The sequence below is a fragment of the Vidua macroura genome, chromosome 6 (assembly GCF_024509145.1).
Source record: "Vidua macroura isolate BioBank_ID:100142 chromosome 6, ASM2450914v1, whole genome shotgun sequence".
NCBI lineage: Eukaryota > Metazoa > Chordata > Aves > Passeriformes > Viduidae > Vidua > Vidua macroura.
The window spans coordinates 46,865,216-46,887,233 of record NC_071576.1 but is presented as its reverse complement, the minus strand read 5'-3'; the positions used below and the strand labels follow the sequence as shown (position 1 = coordinate 46,887,233).

Genomic DNA, 22,018 nt, shown 5'->3' with positions numbered 1-22,018 from the left:
AAATTCAATCAGTATTGATCTGGCTGAAAAATAATTACCTTCAACTTGAAATAGGTCAAGAAGAAAAAGGACAGCTGGACAATTGCAGATTTTTGCTCAAGAAACCCAAATTAGTATCTATTCACTAACCTGTCAAGCCAGGGTTCTGGGTCCTGAAAGCTTTCTGGCAAATCAGGCAGGATTAATGGCTAAAGATTGAATGTAGGCACACTTCCATGTGCTGGCCAAGACAGATGAAATAAATCAAATATGCACTTTTCCCTCTCCTCCAAAGAGCAATAGCAGAACGTTCATTTATTGTGCTATAAATTAAAACTTTACTGTGTCCCAACAATGTTTTCCAGTGTTTTAAATGTAATGTTCTCCAATGTTACCATTGGCAATTTTGAAAGAAAAGCTACTGACATTTTAAACATTATAATGAGGTACAGGAAAGTAGGAATAGAAGCAATTTTTCTAAAAAAGCTTCATTAAATATTTACCAGACACTTCACTATAGTCAAGTTTAACTTCAGAGTAGCTACTGAAATATTGGCAGCTTTAAGATTCTATCTTGAGCGAACACGGTCTACTTCATTCATACTATTTCAGGCCTTCTCTTATCACTACTATTTGGTAGGTCAATTTTCCAAGTGTTTATGATTTCAAAGTACTTTGTTCCCTATAAAGTATTCAGGCCTCCAAATTTTCATCATCCATAGTTTGTGGCGAGCTTATTTTTCCAAAAATCACTTTTTCCAGCATTGCTGGTCTACTGTGTTTTGAACACCTTTTAGAACAGTTTTCTTCAGTGCATAAGAGTAGGATGTCAATGCATTTGAAAGGCCTTGCAGAAGATATGAAAGGTTTTCATACCTTCCCCTCAGTTACACCACCTTTCAGAGCTCTGCAGGTTTCAAACTTCAGCCACCTCTCTGCATAAATTGGGAGTCACCGCTCCCTAAAATTTATGCCTTGTCAAGAAAATTGGACAAAATAAAGCTGTCTACTTGAAAAAGAAATTGCCCTTTTCTGCCATTTCACTGCCTAATTAATACCAAGAAACTAGAGTGAATTATGGCAAATCTTTGATTAATAGATTAATTTTTCAGGGACTAACATGAAGGATACAACTACCAGAAGAGTTTTTCCTCCTATACTCCAACCAACATTAATAAGATGCCTGAAGGTCATCTTCTGCATAGAGTGACAAAAAAATCACGTTTTTCAGATTGATTCTGTGTGATGGCAGTGCCATCTGTCAAGTAATGCTGGACTGATCAGAATATTGTGTGCATTTTTATGTAACCTGTGAGAGTATTATGAGTATATTATGCCTTTTTCACAACATATCCTGGTCTCTGGAGAAAAATAAACCCACCCAGTAAACCCACAATTGAGATTAGTAAGTGAGACATGGTCTTGTCTAGCTGTTAACTAAATAAGCAGGAGAACCTTTGCCTGCTCACATCTCTCAATATTTCTGCCATGTACATTTCTAAACTTAAATGCCAGGAGATTAATAACTTGGAATATTTTATTGCAAAATCAGGCAAGAAAGTTTTAGAAAAAAAAGAGAGTTATTTAAGAAGTAGGTTTAAACTATAAGAAGCCACAAAACAGATTAGAATTAAGGTATCATTTGCATAGGATATCTCATCTCATTTAGATTTCTATTAGGAGACTACTTTCCTATGTGTTAGGGTAAGAGGTGGGCAGTTGAACCCTTTTTCACAGTGCAATGATTACTAGCATGAAAGGAAGAAGCATCAGTTAGATGCAGTCTTTCACCTCCCATTAAATTTGATGCCACTGTGATTTGTATATTAATGATTCTATTCCCAGAAAATACAGGGAAGAAGTAGGTACCAGTGCTACAGAGGGTACTTCAAAGTGTCTGTATTAGACATCTGCAAGAGCCTGAAGTGGTCACTATAAAACCCCCAAAACAGGCCCACTCACACATATCAAAGCAATTCAGATTCTTCAGATGGAACAGGTGTTATTTCTAAAATTAAGAACCTAAACAGAAGATTCTAATGCCATTTTAAACATGTCAAAATATACACAGCATGCATTGCTGTGTAAGACTCGAGACACCAAGGCTCCTACGGGAACAGCCAGAGAAGAGGCTGCTCAGGATATCTAACATGAAAACAGGCAGATGCATTTAGGCACATAATTCTCTTTAAAAATTGATAATGTTGATAAATCAACATTTAATGAATATGCAAAATAAAGCAGCACAAAGGACTTATATAATTTAAGACTTTAGTCTGCTAAGCATTACAGAACAATTCTATAACCCCAAACCAGAATGATTGAAAAAATTTTTGTTCTAGAAAAAACCCAAACCAGTTTGAGTTAGTTCTGCTTAAGAAGACATAAAACAGAAGATATGTAGTGAGCCTGAAACCACAGAATTTCATGTTTTAGTGGATGCCAGCAACTTAATTTCTAAGCAACATTTCACCTCATCTGTGATGCCAGCTAGAATAAAGAGGAAACTGAAGACTCTTAGATAACTCCTTGGGCCTCGAAGGAAAAATTTTCACTCATTTCTAAAGTTGACTTAAGTACCACAAAAGAGAAAGGTTTTCTAGAAACATGCAAAGGGCTGAGAGAGAAGTCTCTAAGTTTACCTAAATTTAAAAGTGCTCAGTGATCACAGGTTCTTAAAGAGGCTGGTCACAGGATTTATGTGTTACTGAAGAGCTAGCACTGTTACCCTTTTAGATGAAGATTCTTACATAATTTAATCATCACAAAGTTTTTAGGCAATTCTTAAGCCCCAATATCAAGGGACAGCATATGTTATGAAAACGCCCATCCAATATTTAGGTTCAGCTATTGAAAAGTGGTATCTCATGGGACACTTGCTCACCTGAAGTCAACTGAGAAGAGACCTTCAGCTGCAATTAATCCAGCTTTCTGATATATGAAGTAGTTTTAAATCATAGCCCAGTATCTTGGTGAGTTAGGACACTAATTATCAGGTTTTCAGATTCTTTTACAGACTCACCTGCTTCTGGGGGCGCTCTGCTAGAAAGTATCACTGCACATTGTCTTCAGAGAGTGGATGCTGATTTCATAGCTGGAAGACTGTATCAGGCACAAATGTTCCAGAAGCAAATCCCCCCGTTGTCATTTTAAGCTGGATAAAGAAACCTGTGCTGTATCAAGTGTTCCTGCACCACTTAGGCAGCACATTGGATGGGATCTCAGATCTTTTCCATAACACAGTTAAAAACATCACAGGAATAATTTCCATAGCTTTCCCCTCAACATAGATATATGAAATATATATAATAATTGAGTGCCATTTATTAATTTAATGGCTAGGTACACACTTAATTTAGGTTCTGAAAAATGAAAACCATAATGATTATCTCTGTAATATTTTTCCTAGATCGACACCACTGCTCTAACATTGGATAAAGCAAGATGACAGCTGCAGTGTATACCATACATTTTTATGCACCTGTGTTGAGTTTCAATAACCTGTTGCTAACTGCTTATGTGAGATTATTCCTTGTATGTCAGGGAAAAAAGGGATTTTTTTAAATTTGATTTTAAACTAAAACATGTTCACATTAAATAACATGAAAAACTGTATTAGCTAGGCAGGTCTCCTTGTATTGTCACACAGCTCTGAAAGTAGTTTGAAGGCAAAATAGCTGTTCCCAGGAGCATCATTATGATCTTTTGTCCCTTTAACTAGAAGAAGGTTAAGCTACTTCCAGGCATTTGACCTTGAAGGATCTGAATCAGGAAAGCCTACACTTCACCTAACAGTTACAACAGATGCTTTATTTGGAGCATGCACAAATACCATCCTACAAGCATTTCACCTCTCCAAAGGATTAGGGTTCGCCTCTGTGCTGATATCTCCTGCGAACTAATCCCCACCTTTCCATGGTTAAGAACTTGCTTTACTACCGGGGTTTGCCACTTTCGAAAGACACAAGCTGAGGGAAGATCAGGTGTGACTCGCGTTACAATATTGCCACGCTGTGGGCTAAATGAGGCATTGCGCTGCTTCAACTCTTTCGGCAACTCAAGCGAAGCAAAATACCACCCATGCTTACCCAGAAAAAACTCTGCTCTGCTACTCAAAATGAAATGAACTGACCCCAAAGTAACAGCACTCAAAGTGCAATAAAAATACAGGCTTGCCAACGGAATAAATTCACTTAATTTGGCCCCTTAAGATCTGTTCTAAGAAGTTCCATTATTAGGGAAAACTGGGCACTGGATAGCCAAGCCATTGAGTTTCAAAGCTAGTGATAGGAAAACACAATCTCAAAGTGAAGACAACGGTCCTATAACTTACAAGCATCATAAGACAAAATTACCATGTAATGATGTGAGTTTCCTGCATTCACAAAACAGCTGTAACTGCACACTGAGCCCAGCTTCAGCTCTCTGTCTCAATTGGCATAATTCAGAATGCAGCGAGCCCAACCCAAGGCACTGTTCAACTAAAACACCCTAACCATTTCTAGGGACACAGCAATAAAAGGAGGAAAAACCCACTGATGAGTTTCCAATGAAGCCCTTAGATCAGGTCTTGAAATGGAAGAAAATCTGCAGTTCCTAATTTGTTTCCCTTTATGATTGCTTTTGTGACAAACAATCTCATATTTAAATTAGGATAAGCCTTAAGTGTTATTCACAGTGGCCATATATGATTACGCATTACCAACTCAGAGAAAAGGATCCAGTCACCATTATATGGCATGAGAATAACCCTTTCCTTTTCAGAAATTATGGAAGATACTTCCCACTCCTTTCTATGAATAACAGACAAATAGTGAATGAAAGTGGTGCTTCACCTAAGTAACACTCAGGTCTGTTCAGCATGGAGGAGACTGAGGGGAGACCTCATTCCACTTACCACTTTCTCCTGAGGGGAAGAGGAGGGGCAGACACTGATCTCTTTTCTCTGGTAACAGTTGTTACCAGAGAACATCAGGGGAGGTTTAGATTGGATATTAAAAAAAGGTTTTCCACCCAGAGGGTGCTTGGGTAGTGGAACAGGCTCCCCAGAGAAGTGCTCACAGCACCAGCCTGACAGAGTTCAGAAGCCTTTGGACAACACACTGGGGCACATGGTGTGACTCCTGGGGATGGTGCTGTGCAGGGACAGGAGCTGGACCCAATGATCCTTGTGGATCCCTTCCAACTCAGCTTATTCTGTGATTCTGTGAAACAACACTGTTTTAAACCAACATTAGTCCTGGCAGAGAGCAGTATTTTTATCATGACACAAATAAACTCACCCTGGGGCTAACACAAAAGTATGCTTTGCTCATGTGTTTCATTTGCAATACAGGACTTTCATGCCAGTGTGTTGAAAATGATCTTCAGTAAGTGTTACAATGACAGTTACACAGTCTGTCTTATATCCATGTTAACTAATAGGAAAATTATTGATTTACTTAAATACAGTAAGCACAGTAAATAAAATGACCACTACCACCCACTTCTGACTGGAAGTTACTAATTGCTTCAGTCACCTTCTTGGCTGCTTTATTAAGACACTGCACTAGGTTCAGAACTCAGGATACAGATAAGCTCTTAAGAACAACCTGGAAAATTACCTAATTATAAGCAAGAGCATATAGCTGAAGGATTACTCATTGCAGGGCAATTGATGGAGCCCTTTACAAAGCTAAAAGATTCTGCAGTTTCCATTTTTTGTACCCAAGTGTTAATTTTATAGGAAAAAGGTAGGACTGCTAATGGCACACTCAGTTCGAGAAGAAACTAATATATGCCATCAGTCAGCAGCATTTGCCCTAACCAGAATAACCTGAAGTAACCATTTTTTGAAAGGTGAAAGCCTTCCATAATGAAGTCTGCATTTTCTGCAGCTTTCTTGAAGCTATTTTCCCCCAGACATTTCAGGCAACAGAGATCTCTAAGAAACACTGTGCTTTAGAGAAATGGATGCCAGAATTTCCTGAGAAACTAACCTAAAATCTTCAGGTTCCTGCACTGAACCATAATTTCACCACCATGTTTTGTCTTTCCCTCGTGAAGCAGAAGTTTGGTATTTGCCTTAGGTCTTGAAGTATCACACTGTTCCAAGCATCACCCAGTAACCCAAACCAAACACTGTTATGATAAAGACCAGTGCCAACATGGGAGTGAGTGTGCAACCAAGGTACCCTCTACATCCTCATACAAGTTACATCATGCAAAACTCAAGAATGAAAGACTAACACGGCCTGCTAAACCCACTGTGAAGATTATGATGTAGTCTTTGATCTCATGTAGAGTGAGGTGAATCCCTCTACTTCACTGTAAGATAAGCAGAACAACCTTTAGTTGTTCTAGAATTAAGTGTATTTATTTATAAAGACATATTCAAATCAACATGGACAAATTAAAAGGATGCTTTAAAGGAGCTGATTTTTAGGATTTGCTTCCTATAGATTTATACTTACGTTTGCTTTTGATTTTCCAGTTGACTCCACACTTCAACTACAAAACCATCAAAATTTTCATTCTAAATAAAGAGAATTGTCAACAACACACAGTTAACAACCATGCAGTTATTTTTCTTGTACTATTACAGATTGAACATGCTTTGTATCCTTACACCAGATTCATCTTTAACACAGCATTTCATGGAGAAGTCCAAGAGAAATTTAAATCATTTAACAAACACAAACATGCAAAAGTTTAAAATCTCTATTAGTTACCCATTTTATCTACTTTTACAGAAAAAGCCAATATTATATTAGGAAAATTCAGACACTAATGAAAGGTGGTTGTTAAGCAAATAATTTGACACACTTTTACTTGTATATCAGGGAAAAAACTCATTATCTTTTGAGTCTGAAGATGTAAATGCTAATTCGGCATAGATATGATTCCAAGTATTTCCCACAATTAGTCTCTCTTTTGATAATTTATTCTTCGCATGATCAAGGATACTGTTCTACTTGAGTTGACATCCTTAAGAGGTCAAGTGTTACTGAGGACCTAAAATTGACATATTGGTTACAAATTTTAAGAAATTATTCAGTTTAACTCTACATCCAACTTCCTCTAGAGCACTGTAAGATTTCTTTATGTCATGTAGCAAGTGAGAACTCTTATTCTGACAATAAATAAATAGGCTGCTATGAATCAACCACTAATGCTGAATCTCTTTTGGGTGCAACTTGTCTATTCTCACATATGGGATAGCTCTAAAGCCATTAGCAAAAGGGTTGGCCAGAAATCTTAGCAAAATTCCTCTTCTCCTCTCCCTAGTCTCTTAACATTTTGAGGACACTGGTTGATCAGACCTGAGCAAAACTGTTCAGTAATACATATCCAGTGAGTGATTCTTGGTATTAAAAGTAGCTCCTTAGCTTTACCACACTGAGCCTGAATGCATTCCTGTACAGAAAACAGTACTCATTGCACCCAAGACCCTTTTTCTGCCTATCAGAAAATACCACTAAGCAGTTTAGCCACAGCTCAATAATTATATTTCGAATAGAAATATAAAAGTAATTTAAAACAGGCAAAAATCATGAGTGCAGCTGCCAATGACAAGAAGTTTATGTTGATCAGACTGATGTAGTCTCACGTTAGACTCGTAGTCACTTGCACTTAAGTGTTGTTACATTTCATATTTACAGGAACTGGACACATACTAAGACACACTATTAAGAACCCTACCTCAATATTGTTTTGAGTAAATTTTATTTTGTAGAATGCAAAATCACGAGATATGAGAAAACAATTATTACAAAAGGAATCAAGTACCATCTCACACTATTTTATAAGCATCATAAATAGCTTTTTTACCTTGGCTAGCAGAACCATGTTCTTGGAAAGCTCCTCTATCTCATCTTCACTGCCAAAAACACTCTCAAAGTCTTGGTAAGTCCAGCCATCAAACAAAATTCGAGGCACTATCAGGCAAAGTTGTCAATCAGTAGAGAAAATAAGGAATTTATTATCTACACTGGAATGTTTCTGCAGAAACAGAATACAGCAGATACAAGCAGAGATGCCACTAAAAATCACATCCCATGACTGAGATCATTGCTTTTTCACTCTGACCAGCTTCAGCAGCATAGATATATTGACACTGTAGAACATTCCTCTTCATTTTAAGTTTAGTTAATGATCAGCACTGATGCAAGTTTTAAGAGATGATACCTTAATTTGATTGAATGATCTTAACTAAACTACCACTCAAGGCCTCAAGTAGAGTCTTAAACCAGCAGCAACACAAGACATAATCTTTAAGTTGTGCATCTCTTCTACCACAATAATGAGGTAGAAAAGTTCACCTCAAACTCTAATTTACTCCATACACAGCTCTACATTACTTCACTCTTTTACTCAACTCAATGCCCTAAGACAAATTTTTACTTTTGGAAAGCACTTGAGCTTGTGTAATTTGTTTTTCTAAAAACACAAAACATTAAATAAATAGACAGGAAAACTGCTGTTGGAATAGTTGACAATCATGCCTTCAGCAAGGATTTTATGGCAATGGATTTTATGGAGCTATGTCTAAGCCCCTACTAACTACCATGGTTGTAAAATTATGTTTTAGAAAAGTGTAGAAAGATTTCAAAAGCTTTATCCTCTGGCAGCTGAAGTACATTAAAATATCTGACTGAGCATTCAATTTTTCTAATACATTTCAAATTTCATACTCCCTTCTGAATCAAGAAGCGTTTCACAGTTCCACAGAATTCTTGCTACAGACAAATGTAAGAAGTCTAGCACAGCAGAATCTCTACACCAATGCTTGCAATTTTCCCTAAAGACACACACTGCAGCACATCCCATGAGTTCCCAGCTTTAAGGGGAGAAGAGACAAAACAGGACTTTTCTATCATGCAGGAAAGTCTGAATCACTGACTCAGATTTGGTTGTTTTTTTTTTTTCTTTTTAACTACACAGAACCCCAAGCAACAAGATTGAAGACTTCTTTACCCAGGGAGGCACACAGTGTTATATACTAGTATCCCTCCATGGAGGGCACTGTAACCCAGGATTTATTGTGAGACAAGAAGCTAAGGCTTCAAGGCATCAAGACAAAGGCATCAAGAGGGCCAACACTTCAGTTACTTAACTATCTACAGTTAACTGCTTTAAGTTTTCTTCTCAGACATCTTCTTCATACAGCTGTGCTAAGGTAATCTTCCTTCCTCCCATGAAGACCTAGAAGAAAACCTTACTTTCCTCTCCTAGAAGCTAAATAAGATAAAAAGCAAGCAAACAAACATAAACCAGAGGCTCACCTATTTTTATGTTTTTGGAGGTTTTTCTCACATCTTTCATCCAACCTGTCAAACAGTATCAAGTAAGACAGCTGATAAAATATAAATGATGTTGACAATGATAACATATTTTCAAGCATTCTTCAAATGATGTAGCATAGCTTCATTATACACATTTTCCTGCCACAGACTAGCAGTTCATAATCCACCCAGACAGAACATCCTGTGATGCACAGAATCTGAAGCCATGAACCTGCACCACAGCATTCACTACAGCCTTACAATAGTCCCCACCCAGCCCCTCCCTGCTTAGTTCTGCCTCACTATGGAAGCTGCCCTAGTGCCTACTCAGAATAACATTTCTGCAGCCACCAGGCATCACCTGGGAGGAATGTTTGATTTTTTCAGATGGTACTTTAAAGTGTCCCATCCACTCCTCTTGGCAGTCTTTGCACTAGGATGAATTTGTTAGTAGGCACTAACACGGTAAGAATTATAGCTATTTCAAATGAAATATCACATTCAATGAACTTCAAAACCATGAACTAGTACACACTAGCTGAAATTTAATCTTGCTGCCACTTCCCTCATAATGAAGGAAAATAATTCTCTTCAAATTAAATTTTAATTAAATTTTAATTAAATTTTAATTAAATTTAAATTAAATTAAATCTTCCCTTTCTAAAACAAATTCGCCTAAAGCTTTTTGCAAAAAAAAAAAAAAAACCAAAACCCACAACGGGTAAACAACTGCACAGTGCAACACCAAACACTGTTTTTCCCTGTACAGGATCTTTGCCTTTTCATTTTTTTAAGAGGGGTTTTGTGGACAGCATGGTGGAAAAGCCAATCTTCCCACTTACATTTTCTGACAAATAAACTATGTACACATGTGGAAGCAGATGAGGACAGAAGGAAGTTCAATCTGAAGAAAACACAAAAAAATGGAATGGATGAAAGTACTTCACCATGTGGCAGAGCCAGCAAAACCCACTTAGTATGCCAAATCTACTCAGTCTGCAACAATATTGCAATTCATATTCAAAGAAAAAAAAAAAAAAAACAAACAAAAACCACCTTGATCAGCATCATGGAGCCCAGTGAACTGGAACCTTTCCTTCCCTCTCCTCTTCACTTGTAACCAAACCGGTGAGATTAGCGTAAATTTGTTTCCAAATATTTTAGCAATGTTATAGCCATGGTTGTTCCACTTGAAAAACAAAGGAGAGGAAAAAAGTGAGAGACTCAGAAGTAAGATATACAATTCACTTCACTTTTGACCAACATAAAACTCTTTAACAGAAATTTAATCATCTGCTAGATCCCTATTCATTCATTTGAGGAAACCTGCTGGGATATTGCTTTCATTTAAATAAGATAGTACTCTGGAAGCTCTGCTTAGCTACATGAAAGGCAATCTTCAAATTGTGCTAATTCACCTGAACTACAGCAACTGGCTTGTAGATTCCCACACAGTTTTGAATTTATAGACTCTGAATTTAGGTTCAAGAGAACTTGAGAATGGTGAAATTTATAGGGCACCTATTTGTCTTTTGAGCAGTGTAAGACAAAAACAAGTGAAAAGTATCCTCTAAAAAAAAAGGATGAAACATTTATTATTCAAGAAAGAATGCTTTGAAGGAGACAGGATAGCAAAAGACATCAATTTGATATCAGTTTGGCAGCATACAATTATTACTGTTGATTTAGCAGGTTTGAGTTGCAGCCCTCCTGTTCTGACTACACTGCAACTTCCCCTGACTCACCACTGACAGGAGAATACTCTTATCCCTGTCAAAACCAGCATTTTAAAGAAGCTTCCCTGCCTGACCATCTAGGAGCCACTCTGGCAGTCACTCCGACCACTCCAAACTTTCACTGCTGAGGGCAACTCCAGTGGCCCCAGGGGTGTCCCTCTTGGCTCCCTGCAAACCCCACAGTCACACAGCCAGACAGGGTTTCCTCACTGGCTCAGCCCTGGGTTTCCCATGGCAGAGTCCCAGATGTCTGGAATCCTAAAGCAATTTAATTGTGGTGCAGTAACACAGAAACAGCTTGAGCTGGTGCCTCTGGGGAGGGAACCCCAACAAAGGAATCCCCAGGTTTTTTACCCTCCATGCCTGTGATGGTCTGGGGTCTTCCTGATGAGCCCTTGGCTCCTGCTGTGTCCCAGTGTCCAGTCACCTGGCCACCACAGGTCCCTGTGCCCTTTTGCTGTCTGAAAGGTCAGCACCAGGTCACAGCCCCTTGCCTGGGGCTCCCACCCAGGCACAACCTGCAGCTCCCACTGCAGTTGCACACCCAGTACCTGCTCTAAGTGTATTGCTCAACACCAGCAAGAGGAAAAACAATATACATCCTCCTAGAGGACCTAGACATCCTCCAAGAGACAGATGGGAGAACAAGGGTTTGAGACCACCTGAACCCCAAGACAAGTCTCAAATACTTCTCTGGCTCTTTGATTGTATTTGACTAGCAGCCCCCATTACTATAAAAATACTTTTAAAACAGGGATGCAAACTTGCAGGTTAGCACAGTCTGCTGCATATTCATTCAAAGCACAAATTTTATTCATTGTATCAACTTACAGGAGTAATATATCCCAGAACATCTCCTGAGAAATGTCGTTCCTTCATCTTCTTGGAGCCATAACTTTCATGTTCCAGTATAATATCCTTTGCTTTTGGATCCAAAACTACTAATCCCCGGTCCTGAACATTTTTATCAGAATGCAGCTTCTGTGGAGAGAAGACAGTTATTAGAACCAGTTATATGAAACAGCCACTTTCACTGGCAACAGACTTTAAAAACAACAGCAAAACAAATCACTTCATTAAACTCTGAGCACTCCTTTTAAATTATGCAGAGCACTTTGATTTAGAACTGAAATATACAAGTCCTCAGAAATGACTTGTCATCGTCAGTAAACGTATTTTGTTTGGAAGGTAGAAAGCATATAAACAAAAACCAAAACCCAAGACATTATCAGAGTAAAGAACATAATTTATGACAGCTGATGGTGCTCTGTTTTCTAGTCAATGCTTTCTGTCATGTTACCCCCAAAATAATAAAAATGGGTTAGGAGTTCTTAACCAAGAATTTGAAGAGAGCTTGTAAACTGGATATATTTTAGTCTGAGAATGCTGCATTGTGAAAGTCAAGATTTTAAACACTCTTCTTTAGGGAAGATGCTTCAATTGACCCAGCAGATAAAAACAGAACGAGAAGATCAAATGAGATGTTCATGGTGGGTATGCAGAAGCCATCTATTGATTAATTGTAAGGAATTTAGACATATGGCCTGCCTTAACACCTTGCATTACCCTCACTACCTGCAAATAAGATTTGCTTCCTGGTAGATGTTGAGCAAGTAATACAAATAGTGACAGATGTACATGCATAAAACAATAACAAACAAGGAAACAATAACATGCTCAGCAAGTGAAGAGAGACTTCGGCATGCTGGCTCTGCTTGCTCTGATTATTGTGGGACTCTGAATAATTTCTGCCTGCAAAAGAACAACTGATTAGAAGGCTCTTCAAAATATTTCATCACAATACAGCCTTCCCATTGGCAAGGCTCCATTGCACCAGTAAATGACCTAGAGCTCTTGGCCCAAACTACTGTTCCCCACCCTGGTTTCCAAAGGGATGGAAGTGTGTTCCCTGAGGGGACAAAAACTTCCTGCTTCTGCAACTTGCAGAGAGGATAAAGCTCCAGAAGTCTAGATCATATGTTTCAAGAAGTAAACCATTTGTGACACACAGAAAAGCTGAAGGAAAGGACAGTTTCAAGTTTTATCTGTGAGTATCAGCTTCAGAGGAAATGCATTAACACTTTTTTAACAGAGGTAGAGGCCATTTACCAAAGTTCAATTAATTCACTACACATGTTAGATAAGACAAGAATTTCAGTTATTTCCCTTACCTTTTCCTCCAGTTTTTTTGTAGCACCTTTCTTTGCATCTGTTTTTGACAGGGTACCTTCAGCTACCCAGCATACTATGGCAAGAGAAAGGAAAGCACAGAGAAGCCTCATGGTGTTTTTCCCCATGTCAAGTTTCTCTCCTCCTGAAAACATAAGGGTTCAAATCTCTGTGAACAGAGGAATCTAACAGTTTCATTCAGTTTTCTTGTCTAAAAAAAGTAAAGAAATTTTCTTATCTTCTCCCTTTTTATCTCCCTATCTCTTCTCATCTTCTGATTATCTTAGAATCAGACTTATTAAGGCAGTACTGTTTTAACAGTGCTTCTGCTCTGGCAACAAAACCAGTGCATTATGAGAGATTACTTCTAGTCTCAAGCACCTTTTTTGTCCCTTGTTTTAATAGGTGTATCACAGATGAAGTGGGTTGGACCCTTGCAGCTTCCTTTTTAAGGAATCCCCCTAAAGAAGTACAACTGTTCACAGCTGAAACTGAGATAAATGTCTGCTGCACATAACAATTATTGTGCCACCTTACCTTTTCTATAGAAAATAAGAGATAATATTTTTTTCTGCTCCTACCTAGCCTGGTCAGTGTGTCATAAATTAATTAACAGATATAAAGAATTATAGCTATATGCTTACAGCTATGTGCCTTTACTGCAACAGATGAGACCTTTACTTTCAATTCCTTGCCAAGCCACTGATACAGAAATTGAAGGGAAAAAAAAAAAAAAGGAGAGGGTAGGCATGTCCTTTTTGTCTAGAAGAATAACTTTGACAGTTTGCCCTAGCTCCAAATAAAGAAACTGAGAATTAGTAGACAACAGTTCTGTTGTGTGTTCATCTATCACTGCTTGTATCTGTAGGAAGACTTTTTAAAAAAGTCAAATACAGCCAGAGTTTGTTTTCCAATCTTTCCCCAATCAAAAGTTGCACTGGTTTCCCAGCCTAGCTCCCAGTAGTGAAGAAGAAAACAGAAAAAAAAAAAATGGCATTTGGGGAACAAGGGCTCTAGATCTGTATCAAGCTGCTTCTCATAAATATGAGATCCTGATGGAGAAGAAAATAGGTTCTTTCCAATATTCTGAATTTTTGTTGAACTTAAAAAACTGTCTTGCTTTCTATATTACTCTACCACTCATTTTGAAGACCTACAAGCTCATTTCTACAAATCATATTTATAAGACTTGTTCTACTGGCACTGATAACAAGTGCTGCTCAAAGTTTCAGTACAAAACATCAGGTGCAGGATCCCACAACACGAGACTGAGTCTCTGAGTACTGTGGTAGAAGGAACCTTAAAGCTTCAATGGAAATGTACTCAATGAAACAGATATGAAATCAACAACCTAACAAACTTGCTAGTATTTAGATGTGTCTGGCTTAGGATTTTAAAAAACAGAGGTATTTATTATAGGATTTTGGGGTTCTTCAGGAAAAGAGAGGTATATATGATTAGGCAACTAAGTAGAAGGATGATGGCAGAAGTGCTTGAAAAAAACAATGCCAGTATCACCAAAGAACATCAAAAACCTCCTGTACAAAATTGTTTGAAAATTTTAGTCAAGTCTTTTATAAACTGCAAAATAAAAGCAGAAAGCCTTCTAATATTTCTTGGTTCCAGGGAGTGTTGTAAAAGCTGAATTGCTATACGGCTCAAAATTCCTGTTATGAATAATTAATGTCTTACGCTTCTACTATGATTTCAATGTCACAGGTAACCCCCTTGTTTTCCATATTCTAAAAAATGAGACAAAACATGTTGCTTTTGATAGTATCTTCTATGTTCCATCTAGCTTGGCAAGATCTATAAACTACTGCAGAGAGGAACAATCAAGAGCCTGAACAGTCACTACAAGTCTTAACTATTTGGACAGGATCTCAATTCTCCCAGAAGCTTGTATCTATCGATTTAGAGGTGTTTGATTTCACTTTCAGAAACAATTAGCAACAGCATCCACTTCCCTGAAAAGAAGATAATATCTAACAGCTGAAGAACAGAAGCTTAAAAAACCATCCGTGAACTCTAATTAGCCATCAAAATGTGCTCATTTCCTTGACAGGATCGTATCCGTCTGTCAATTATTGTTAAGCCAACATCCACTCCTAGATTTATAGGAAGCACTGAGCCTGTGGCAAATTGGTTTCTGCTACTGACAGTCCAGTATAAACTCTTGGTTGGAAACTTATTTTAATAGTTTGTTCTTTAACAACATCAATGAAAATCAAGTAGATGGCATCACTGTAACAAAGAAGATGAATTGGTCAAACTTTAAATACTCTCTATGGAAAATACAAGCATCCATTTTGCAAGCTTTACAAAACTAAATCCTCATCAAACTTTTCTTCTACAAACACTCTGCCATTTTTTTAACACCTCTCAAATTAGCTGAACTCAGTAGAACTGTCTGAGCTTTGCACTCTTTGTTTATCTCCTCTGTCACTGCAAAATGCAAACAGAATTGAAAACTGCCTCTATGTCCTTGTCCAGCTGGTACTATGGACAATTTAAAGCTTAAAACATAATTTGACAAACTGATCTGAAGGCCAGGTTTCTCTCCTAGCCAGGTCATGAATGTTGCTTAACCCTGCCTCCACATAAGGTAACATACTTTTGGAAAGCTGTTTTAAATTTATCTTAATTTTTAAAATCGAGTAAAGCTAGCACAGATTTAGGCTGTCCAAAATAAGCAAGCAAAGAAACTAAATGGATGGTACACAACAGTGAGTTAATGTTTATAGTTTATTTATAAAGAAGAAACTAGATTCTAACTACATTTGCAGAAAGAACCTGCATCACTTTGTAAAGGAAGGCCTGGAAGCATACTGCTGATGCGTTTTTATATGAAAGCAATAAAAGCTATAGTGGGGAGTGAAGAGTCAGAATAAATCCTATTTACTAACCTGTGTAAACATTAAACCCTCCCCTCTTGTAAAGTGCACCACTTTTACGTTCAGAATTCCCTCCCACACTCGCCCGACTTTCGAGATACCAGGGAGCCCGCACGCCTGCTATGGCATCAGCGCCTCAGCGCCAGGGCCGCTGCGGCCGCCCCGAGCTCGGACCCGGCGAGGCAGCCCCGGGCTGCCGCGTCACCCCCACCGCGGCATGGCCAGGCCCCCGCCCCGCCGGAGCGCGGCCTCACCCCCGCCCTTTCCGCTCTCCTCCATCCCTTCCCAGCCCTGCCGGGCTGCCGGGCCCAGCCCTGCGGACACCACGTACCGCCGGCCGCCGCCGCGGAAGTGCGGGCGAGCGGCAGCGCCCCGCCCCGCCGGCTCCGGGCAGCGCCGGGGCGGTGGGAGGGCCACGGGCTGCGCCAACATGGCAGGGTGGCAGGCGAGAGGCAGCGGCTGCGGCTCCCCGGCGCTTCGGGCCGGCCCAGCGCCGGCACATCCCGGCCGGGCCCCACCGACAGAGCTGCTACTGGCCTGGCCTGGTCCGGCCCGACCCGACCCGGCCCGGCCCGACCCGGGACGTGGTGCTTTGGGGCGCATCAGTAGCTGAAGAAAGGAAATACTAATAATGGTGTAATTCTAAATTCCTATAAAGAGCCTCTTGGTTTAGCCCAAGCTATAGCAAGTTGATACAGCTCCAGGTCTAGCCTGGAGAGGAGGAAGTTCAGGGGTGATAGGCTGTAGCCAGGTTGGGATCAGCCTCCTCTCACAGGCTACCAGCATCTCAAAAAGAAATGGCCTTAACTATGCCGGGGGAGGTCCAACCGGGAGGAATTCCTTCACAGAAGGTGAGGAAACATTGGGAGGGGCTGTCCAGGTAGGTGGCGGAGACCATCCCAGGAAGTGTCTAAGAAAAACTTAGAGCCATGGTCTAGTTGATATAGTGATGTTTAATCACAGGTTAGACTCTATTATCTCTGAGATCTTTTCAAAACAAATTGTTTCTGTTATTCTGAGAAAAAGTGTAATTAAATCAGGAGCTTGGGCTAAAATGCACACACGGACCTGGAGGCAAAATGATCATATAGGTAAGGCTGCAGAGAGTCTGCTGGCAGTACTGCTGACTCTGGGTGTGCAGAAAGGAGGGGTCAAATCTCAGATGGCTTTTAACAGGCTCTAAAATAAAAGATTGTGGTTTTAACTGAGTTTTTTATTTTCTTCTGCTTTGACCTTCTACAGTTTGTGTTCTTGCGTGCAGCATGGCTTGTGTTACTGCTATTTTTACTGCAGCAGAAGTTTTGGTATAACTCTGTTATTTCACAGGCTGCTTGCAGGGACTAAATACCCTATCAAAAGACTTGATAAAAAAACCAGATGTGTTATATCATGATGTAGAGGCAAAGCCAGCATATCCTAGCAGTGCAGTTCCCAACAGAAGCCATCCTGTGACCTTCTTTCTCTCTTGGTTACAGTTTAGTACAACCTTCTAGAAGCTGGACTGGAAGGTTGCCTTATTCTGCTGAACTGCCCTCTTCTTTCATTCCCTCTTGGGTAATGAAGGTCTTCATGAGCATTCTTCAGCACTGAAAAGAAAAATGGAGATATTTTTCCTCTGAACAAAAGTCTTGTCTGTGAAGCCGATGCATAGTCTTCTATGCCCAGATCCATCCCAAATTTCTGTAAATTTAGAGTTTCATGATAGTGATATTAGCCTAACTTTGTGTTTTCTAGTGTTGAAAGCAGCCCATCTGACACTCTGGCATGGCAGAAGGCATTGTGCTCTTGGTTAAGGGATAATGAATGTTTGATGTCAAGTACAGAAACATGGTTGTGTATGCATGGTGGAGCCATGGATTCTGTTTAGTCCTGAGTTCTTTTTGGTTCCAGTAATGGCTGGAATGATCATGAGGAGCAGAAGAAAACAATAACTGGCGAGACAAATGTGAGAGAAGTAATAAAGGGAAAGGAACAATTCCCTTTTTGTAGTTCCCACAACTGGATCCTCACCAGCTGAAAACACTGAGATGAATGGTAATAGTTTTATGAAGGTCAGTGCAATTATTAAAGCCTTTGTACCAGTGCAATGAAATTCTGAAAAAAAATTTAAAATAACTCCCATATAAAATGGAAACTAGGGGACAAACATTGTGGATCTATTAAAAAACAAATGTGATGCCAATTGTTTTATGTAATAGGAAAATGTTTCTTGGTACTATCTCCCCTTTAATGCTGATTTTACAGTAATTATAAATATCTTGAATAATCATAACATCTTGGGATGGATAGAAACACTTATGTTTGTTTTTAGGCAGCCTGGTGTTTTATAGATGTTAGGCTCAAACAAAAATATTTTACAGAATTACCAACTCAGTGTGTTTGCAAAGGGTTGTGCCTGGTGCAAGCTCTGTGCTGAGTAACAGCTGAGTTTACATTACAATGTTTCTTTCAGCCAGGATGCATATAGAGACCATTACAGACTCTCTTTCCTCTAGATACCTATTATTCACATAAAATTTCTACCTTATCCTTACCAAGACATCTGAAATGCACTACTAAGTTCTAAGTTATGAGGCAGTAAGGACAGACATGCCTACGCATTTGTCCTGATTGCACAAGCCTTTGTTGAGGTAAAAAGATTGAATGTAGTGAAGCCTCAACAGCCAGTCAAAAGAGGTTGACATAAAATAATCAGGGTATGTGTACTGCATACTGAGCCCCTTCAAATGAAACATTTAGCTGTATGAGGCAAAACTAGAGTCATCCACATGTGTTAACCACGTGGATATTTTCCCAGCTCTCAAGAAGAATTTGCAGCTCATGCTTAGCTTGGTACTGCTACAGCTATCCTGCTGGCAGTACTTAAGCCAGTTGGATACCTGCATGACTTGCAGTATTGACAAGAATACAGCCAGACAGGGCTGATAGACTGAGCCTTTAGGTGTCACTGTGCTCTTAGGAGTAGAAATCAGCTCAAAAAAGATTTCTCTTTTTTCTGATCACAGAAAAAGCCTCATTTGGTGACATGGGAAGTTTTCACATTCAAAGGTGCACGGAAATTATTATTAAGCGTAAACCTATTTGTAAAGCTGTGGAAAAGGAGAGTGTTCTTCATGAAAGCCTACAAATAATCTGAGTTGAACAGCAGACTAATTGTGCATGACTGCCTGTAGTTGCACTTGGTCTACAAAATGGATCCAGGGGCAAAGGGACTTTGCGAGACTACCCCATGCTGTCATCCTGCCTTGCTCATAGATACTTGCACAGCTAAAAAGCACTCATGTAACAATGTATCCTGAAAACACCTGGAATAGACCCTTCAGGTGTGACCTGAGGTATACAGCCATTGTCAGACAGAGGGTATCAAGTATTATATAGATCTTTATGAAAGAAAAATGTATCACGAAATTAAATGTACTGGAGCTTGCTGAATCTAAACAAGATGCAAGTTCTAAACAAGGAGAATTAACCATGGGAGCAAACTATCCAGGGAAACAGTGAATTTGATTGTATCAGAGCAAGACTCAGTGCCTTTCTGGAAGATAGCCTGTAGCTAAAAGCTAGATATTGGGCTAAGTTCACTGGGGGGTAAAAAAACAAAAAAAACAAAAAAAAACAAAAAAAAAACAAAAAAAAAGAAAAGAAAACAAACAACAACAACAACAACAACAACAACAAAAACAAACCAAAAAAAAAAAAAAAAAAGAAAAAAAAAAAACAAAAAAACCAAAACTCCCAAAAAAATGAAATTAAATGCCTTGAAGTATGCTGAAATAGAGGTGAAATGACTGGTTGATCTCCAGTAGCCCTAAGCCCTATGATTCTGTGAGTCATTATTCTTCACTAAGCATACTAATCCCTTGCATCATGACTGAAGCCCCCAGCACACTTTTGGTTAGGCAGCCTCGGCCAGTTTTGAGACCATTTGAACCGATTTTCAGCTGAAGATATTAAATGCTCTGCACAGTCCCACCTCTTCAGCATGTTTAAGACAGTTTAACCTTGAAATGTTTTCAGGCTCGTGAGTAGATGTGGTGTGGGACTGTGTCACTCTGCATGTTTACAGCCATCGGGAGGAACATGTGGCCCTGGGTTTGCACACCTGCATGCCCAGGGAGTCAGGGAGTGGGACTCTCTACATGAACATGGAGCAACTGTGCCACTCACACAACCGATGGTGGACTCAAAAGGGGGATGTGCCTAAGGATGGAGCTGCACACAGTCGCCTCCGGGCTTGTCAATGCTCACAGAGACTATGCAGGGTACGTGCAGGAGAACCCGTGCACTGTTTTGGGGTCCCTTTTGAGGAGGAGGACCAAGGCACAGACTCCTGCAGTCCACCCTGTGGAAAGCATGTTCTTACTGACTATACCACTGAGAGTCCGTACCTTGCTCTTCACATTTAAAAAATAAGATTCCAGATCAATAATCTGCTCAAAACTTAAGTGATGAAGTGAAATTTTCCAGTATCTTGATCGGCCATCTCTCTCCTTCTCCCTCAGCAGTTACATCCTCTGAAGTGCCTGAGAAGCCCGGTATTTCACCTTCGAAAATCATCAAACTTCTCGGCCATTAGGGTCACGAGGAGAGGAAGGGATTAGGCTGTTCTCGACCAGGGAGCGTGCAGTCAATTCACCCACGGACACAACGGCTAACGCTGCCCTGCCGGCCCTCACCTCGGCCCGGGCCCGTTTGCCCTAACGGCCGGTGACTGGAAATCGCGTCCCAGTAGCGGCACGGCCGATCCCCAGGGCCCAGCCTCCAGCTAGCCAGACTTTGTGGGCCGCAGGGTTGCACGGGCGATGCCCGGGAACGGGGGCAGATCTCGGGGCACATCCCGGGGGACGGGCGGGGTCCGCGCCCGCCGCGGCTGCGGCACCGGGAGGCGCAGGGGGCCCGGTGCCCCCGCGGCGCTCCCGCCTCCGCACGGCAGGTGGCGCCCGAGCAGCGCCCGCCCAGCGGCTGCGGGGGCGCGGGAGCCCCGGCGGCGCCTGCGCGCTGCGGAGGCGGCGGCGGCGGAGCGGCCTGAAGCAGCCCGCGGGGAGAGCGGGCGGCGGCGGCGGGGGTTCGGCGTCCCAGGGCGGCCGTGATCGTGCGCCACGATGCCTGCGGTGTCGAAGGGCGATGGCATGCGAGGCCTGGCGGTCTTCATCTCCGATATCCGCAACTGTGAGTGGCGCCGGAGCCGGGGCCTGGGCTGGGCCGTGCCGGCCGTGGCCATGGGCTGGTGTCCCGTGGGGCCGGGGCTTCACCCCTCGATCCCCTTCCTAGTGCTTCCCTCTTCCCTCTGATCCCCGCAGCGGGCAGCTCGGAGCGCTCCTGTCTCACGAAATGGCGACGCGCTCGGAGGGGCGGCGGGGAGGGGGGAGCTGCATAAATCATTTGCCTGTGGGCTTGAGCGTTTTGGGTGGGTGGGTTGGGGTGTTCCCCCCCCCCACTCCTGTCACCGCCCTCCCCCGTCCTTGAGTGTCGCGGTGGCCGCCCCGGCCGAGGGGGTGCCGGGGGTCGGTGCCGCCGTTGTTCGCGATGCGCCGGAGCGCTGCCGGGGCGCGGGTGGGTGTGCGGCGGGGCAGGGAGAGGCGTCCCTGGGCTCCTTCCAGATCCCTGAGCGGCTCTCGGTTCATCACGTCACTGATGGAAAACAGGCCTCTGTAGGCGCCTGAGAGCAGGGCCCTCAGTGCGTATGCCTAGGCTTGGCTTAAATTGGCTTTAAGATTCTGCTTTGATGGAAATCAGCGCTTGGGATAGGTGTAATTAAAAATGGGATGGAGGGGGGTGCGAGTAAGTGCCCCCCCGAGAGAAGTGGGGGGAGCGTGTCTGTGAGTGTGCAGCAGGAGAGGAGGAATACAAATCTGCTGCTGCTTGGTATGGGGGGAAGGAGTATGTGTGGGGGCACACCTCAGTGCTCAGTCTTCCTTTTTGTCCGAGAATTGCATACAATAGTTTAATATTAATCACAGTTAGAGATCTAAGTGTA

The 22,018-nt window shown here is 41.3% G+C and overlaps 2 protein-coding genes across 10 annotated transcripts in view; one reads left to right on the top strand and one right to left on the bottom strand.

Annotated features, from left to right (window-relative positions):
• The window catches only part of CHID1 (chitinase domain containing 1), a 98,408-nt gene extending 81,983 nt beyond the window's left edge, over positions 1–16,425 (bottom strand). Inside the window, exons 1-7 of one of the 6 annotated variants that reach the window (XM_053980283.1) lie at positions 16,373–16,425; positions 13,150–13,292; positions 11,810–11,959; positions 10,299–10,431; positions 9,243–9,287; positions 7,789–7,895; positions 6,432–6,493 (exon numbers count right to left, since the gene is read on the bottom strand). In XM_053980283.1, the coding sequence (XP_053836258.1) occupies positions 6,432–6,493; positions 7,789–7,895; positions 9,243–9,287; positions 10,299–10,431; positions 11,810–11,959; positions 13,150–13,275 (623 nt within the window). In that variant the 5' untranslated portion in view covers positions 13,276–13,292; positions 16,373–16,425. Of the gene's footprint in view, positions 1–6,431; positions 6,494–7,788; positions 7,896–9,242; positions 9,288–10,298; positions 10,432–11,809; positions 11,960–13,149; positions 13,303–16,053; positions 16,254–16,372 lie in introns of those variants that run through there. The other 5 variants (XM_053980286.1, XM_053980284.1, XM_053980282.1 and 2 more) reach the window with 5 other exon arrangements.
• A 4,629-nt stretch (positions 16,426–21,054) lies between these two features.
• Positions 21,055–22,018, top strand: part of AP2A2 (adaptor related protein complex 2 subunit alpha 2) — a 45,028-nt gene continuing 44,064 nt past the window's right edge. For all 4 annotated transcript variants that reach the window (XM_053979927.1, XM_053979925.1, XM_053979926.1 and 1 more), the window contains exon 1: positions 21,055–21,210. In XM_053979927.1, coding sequence (XP_053835902.1) covers positions 21,144–21,210 — 67 coding nt within the window. In that variant the 5' untranslated portion in view covers positions 21,055–21,143. The remainder of the gene's footprint in view (positions 21,211–22,018) is intronic.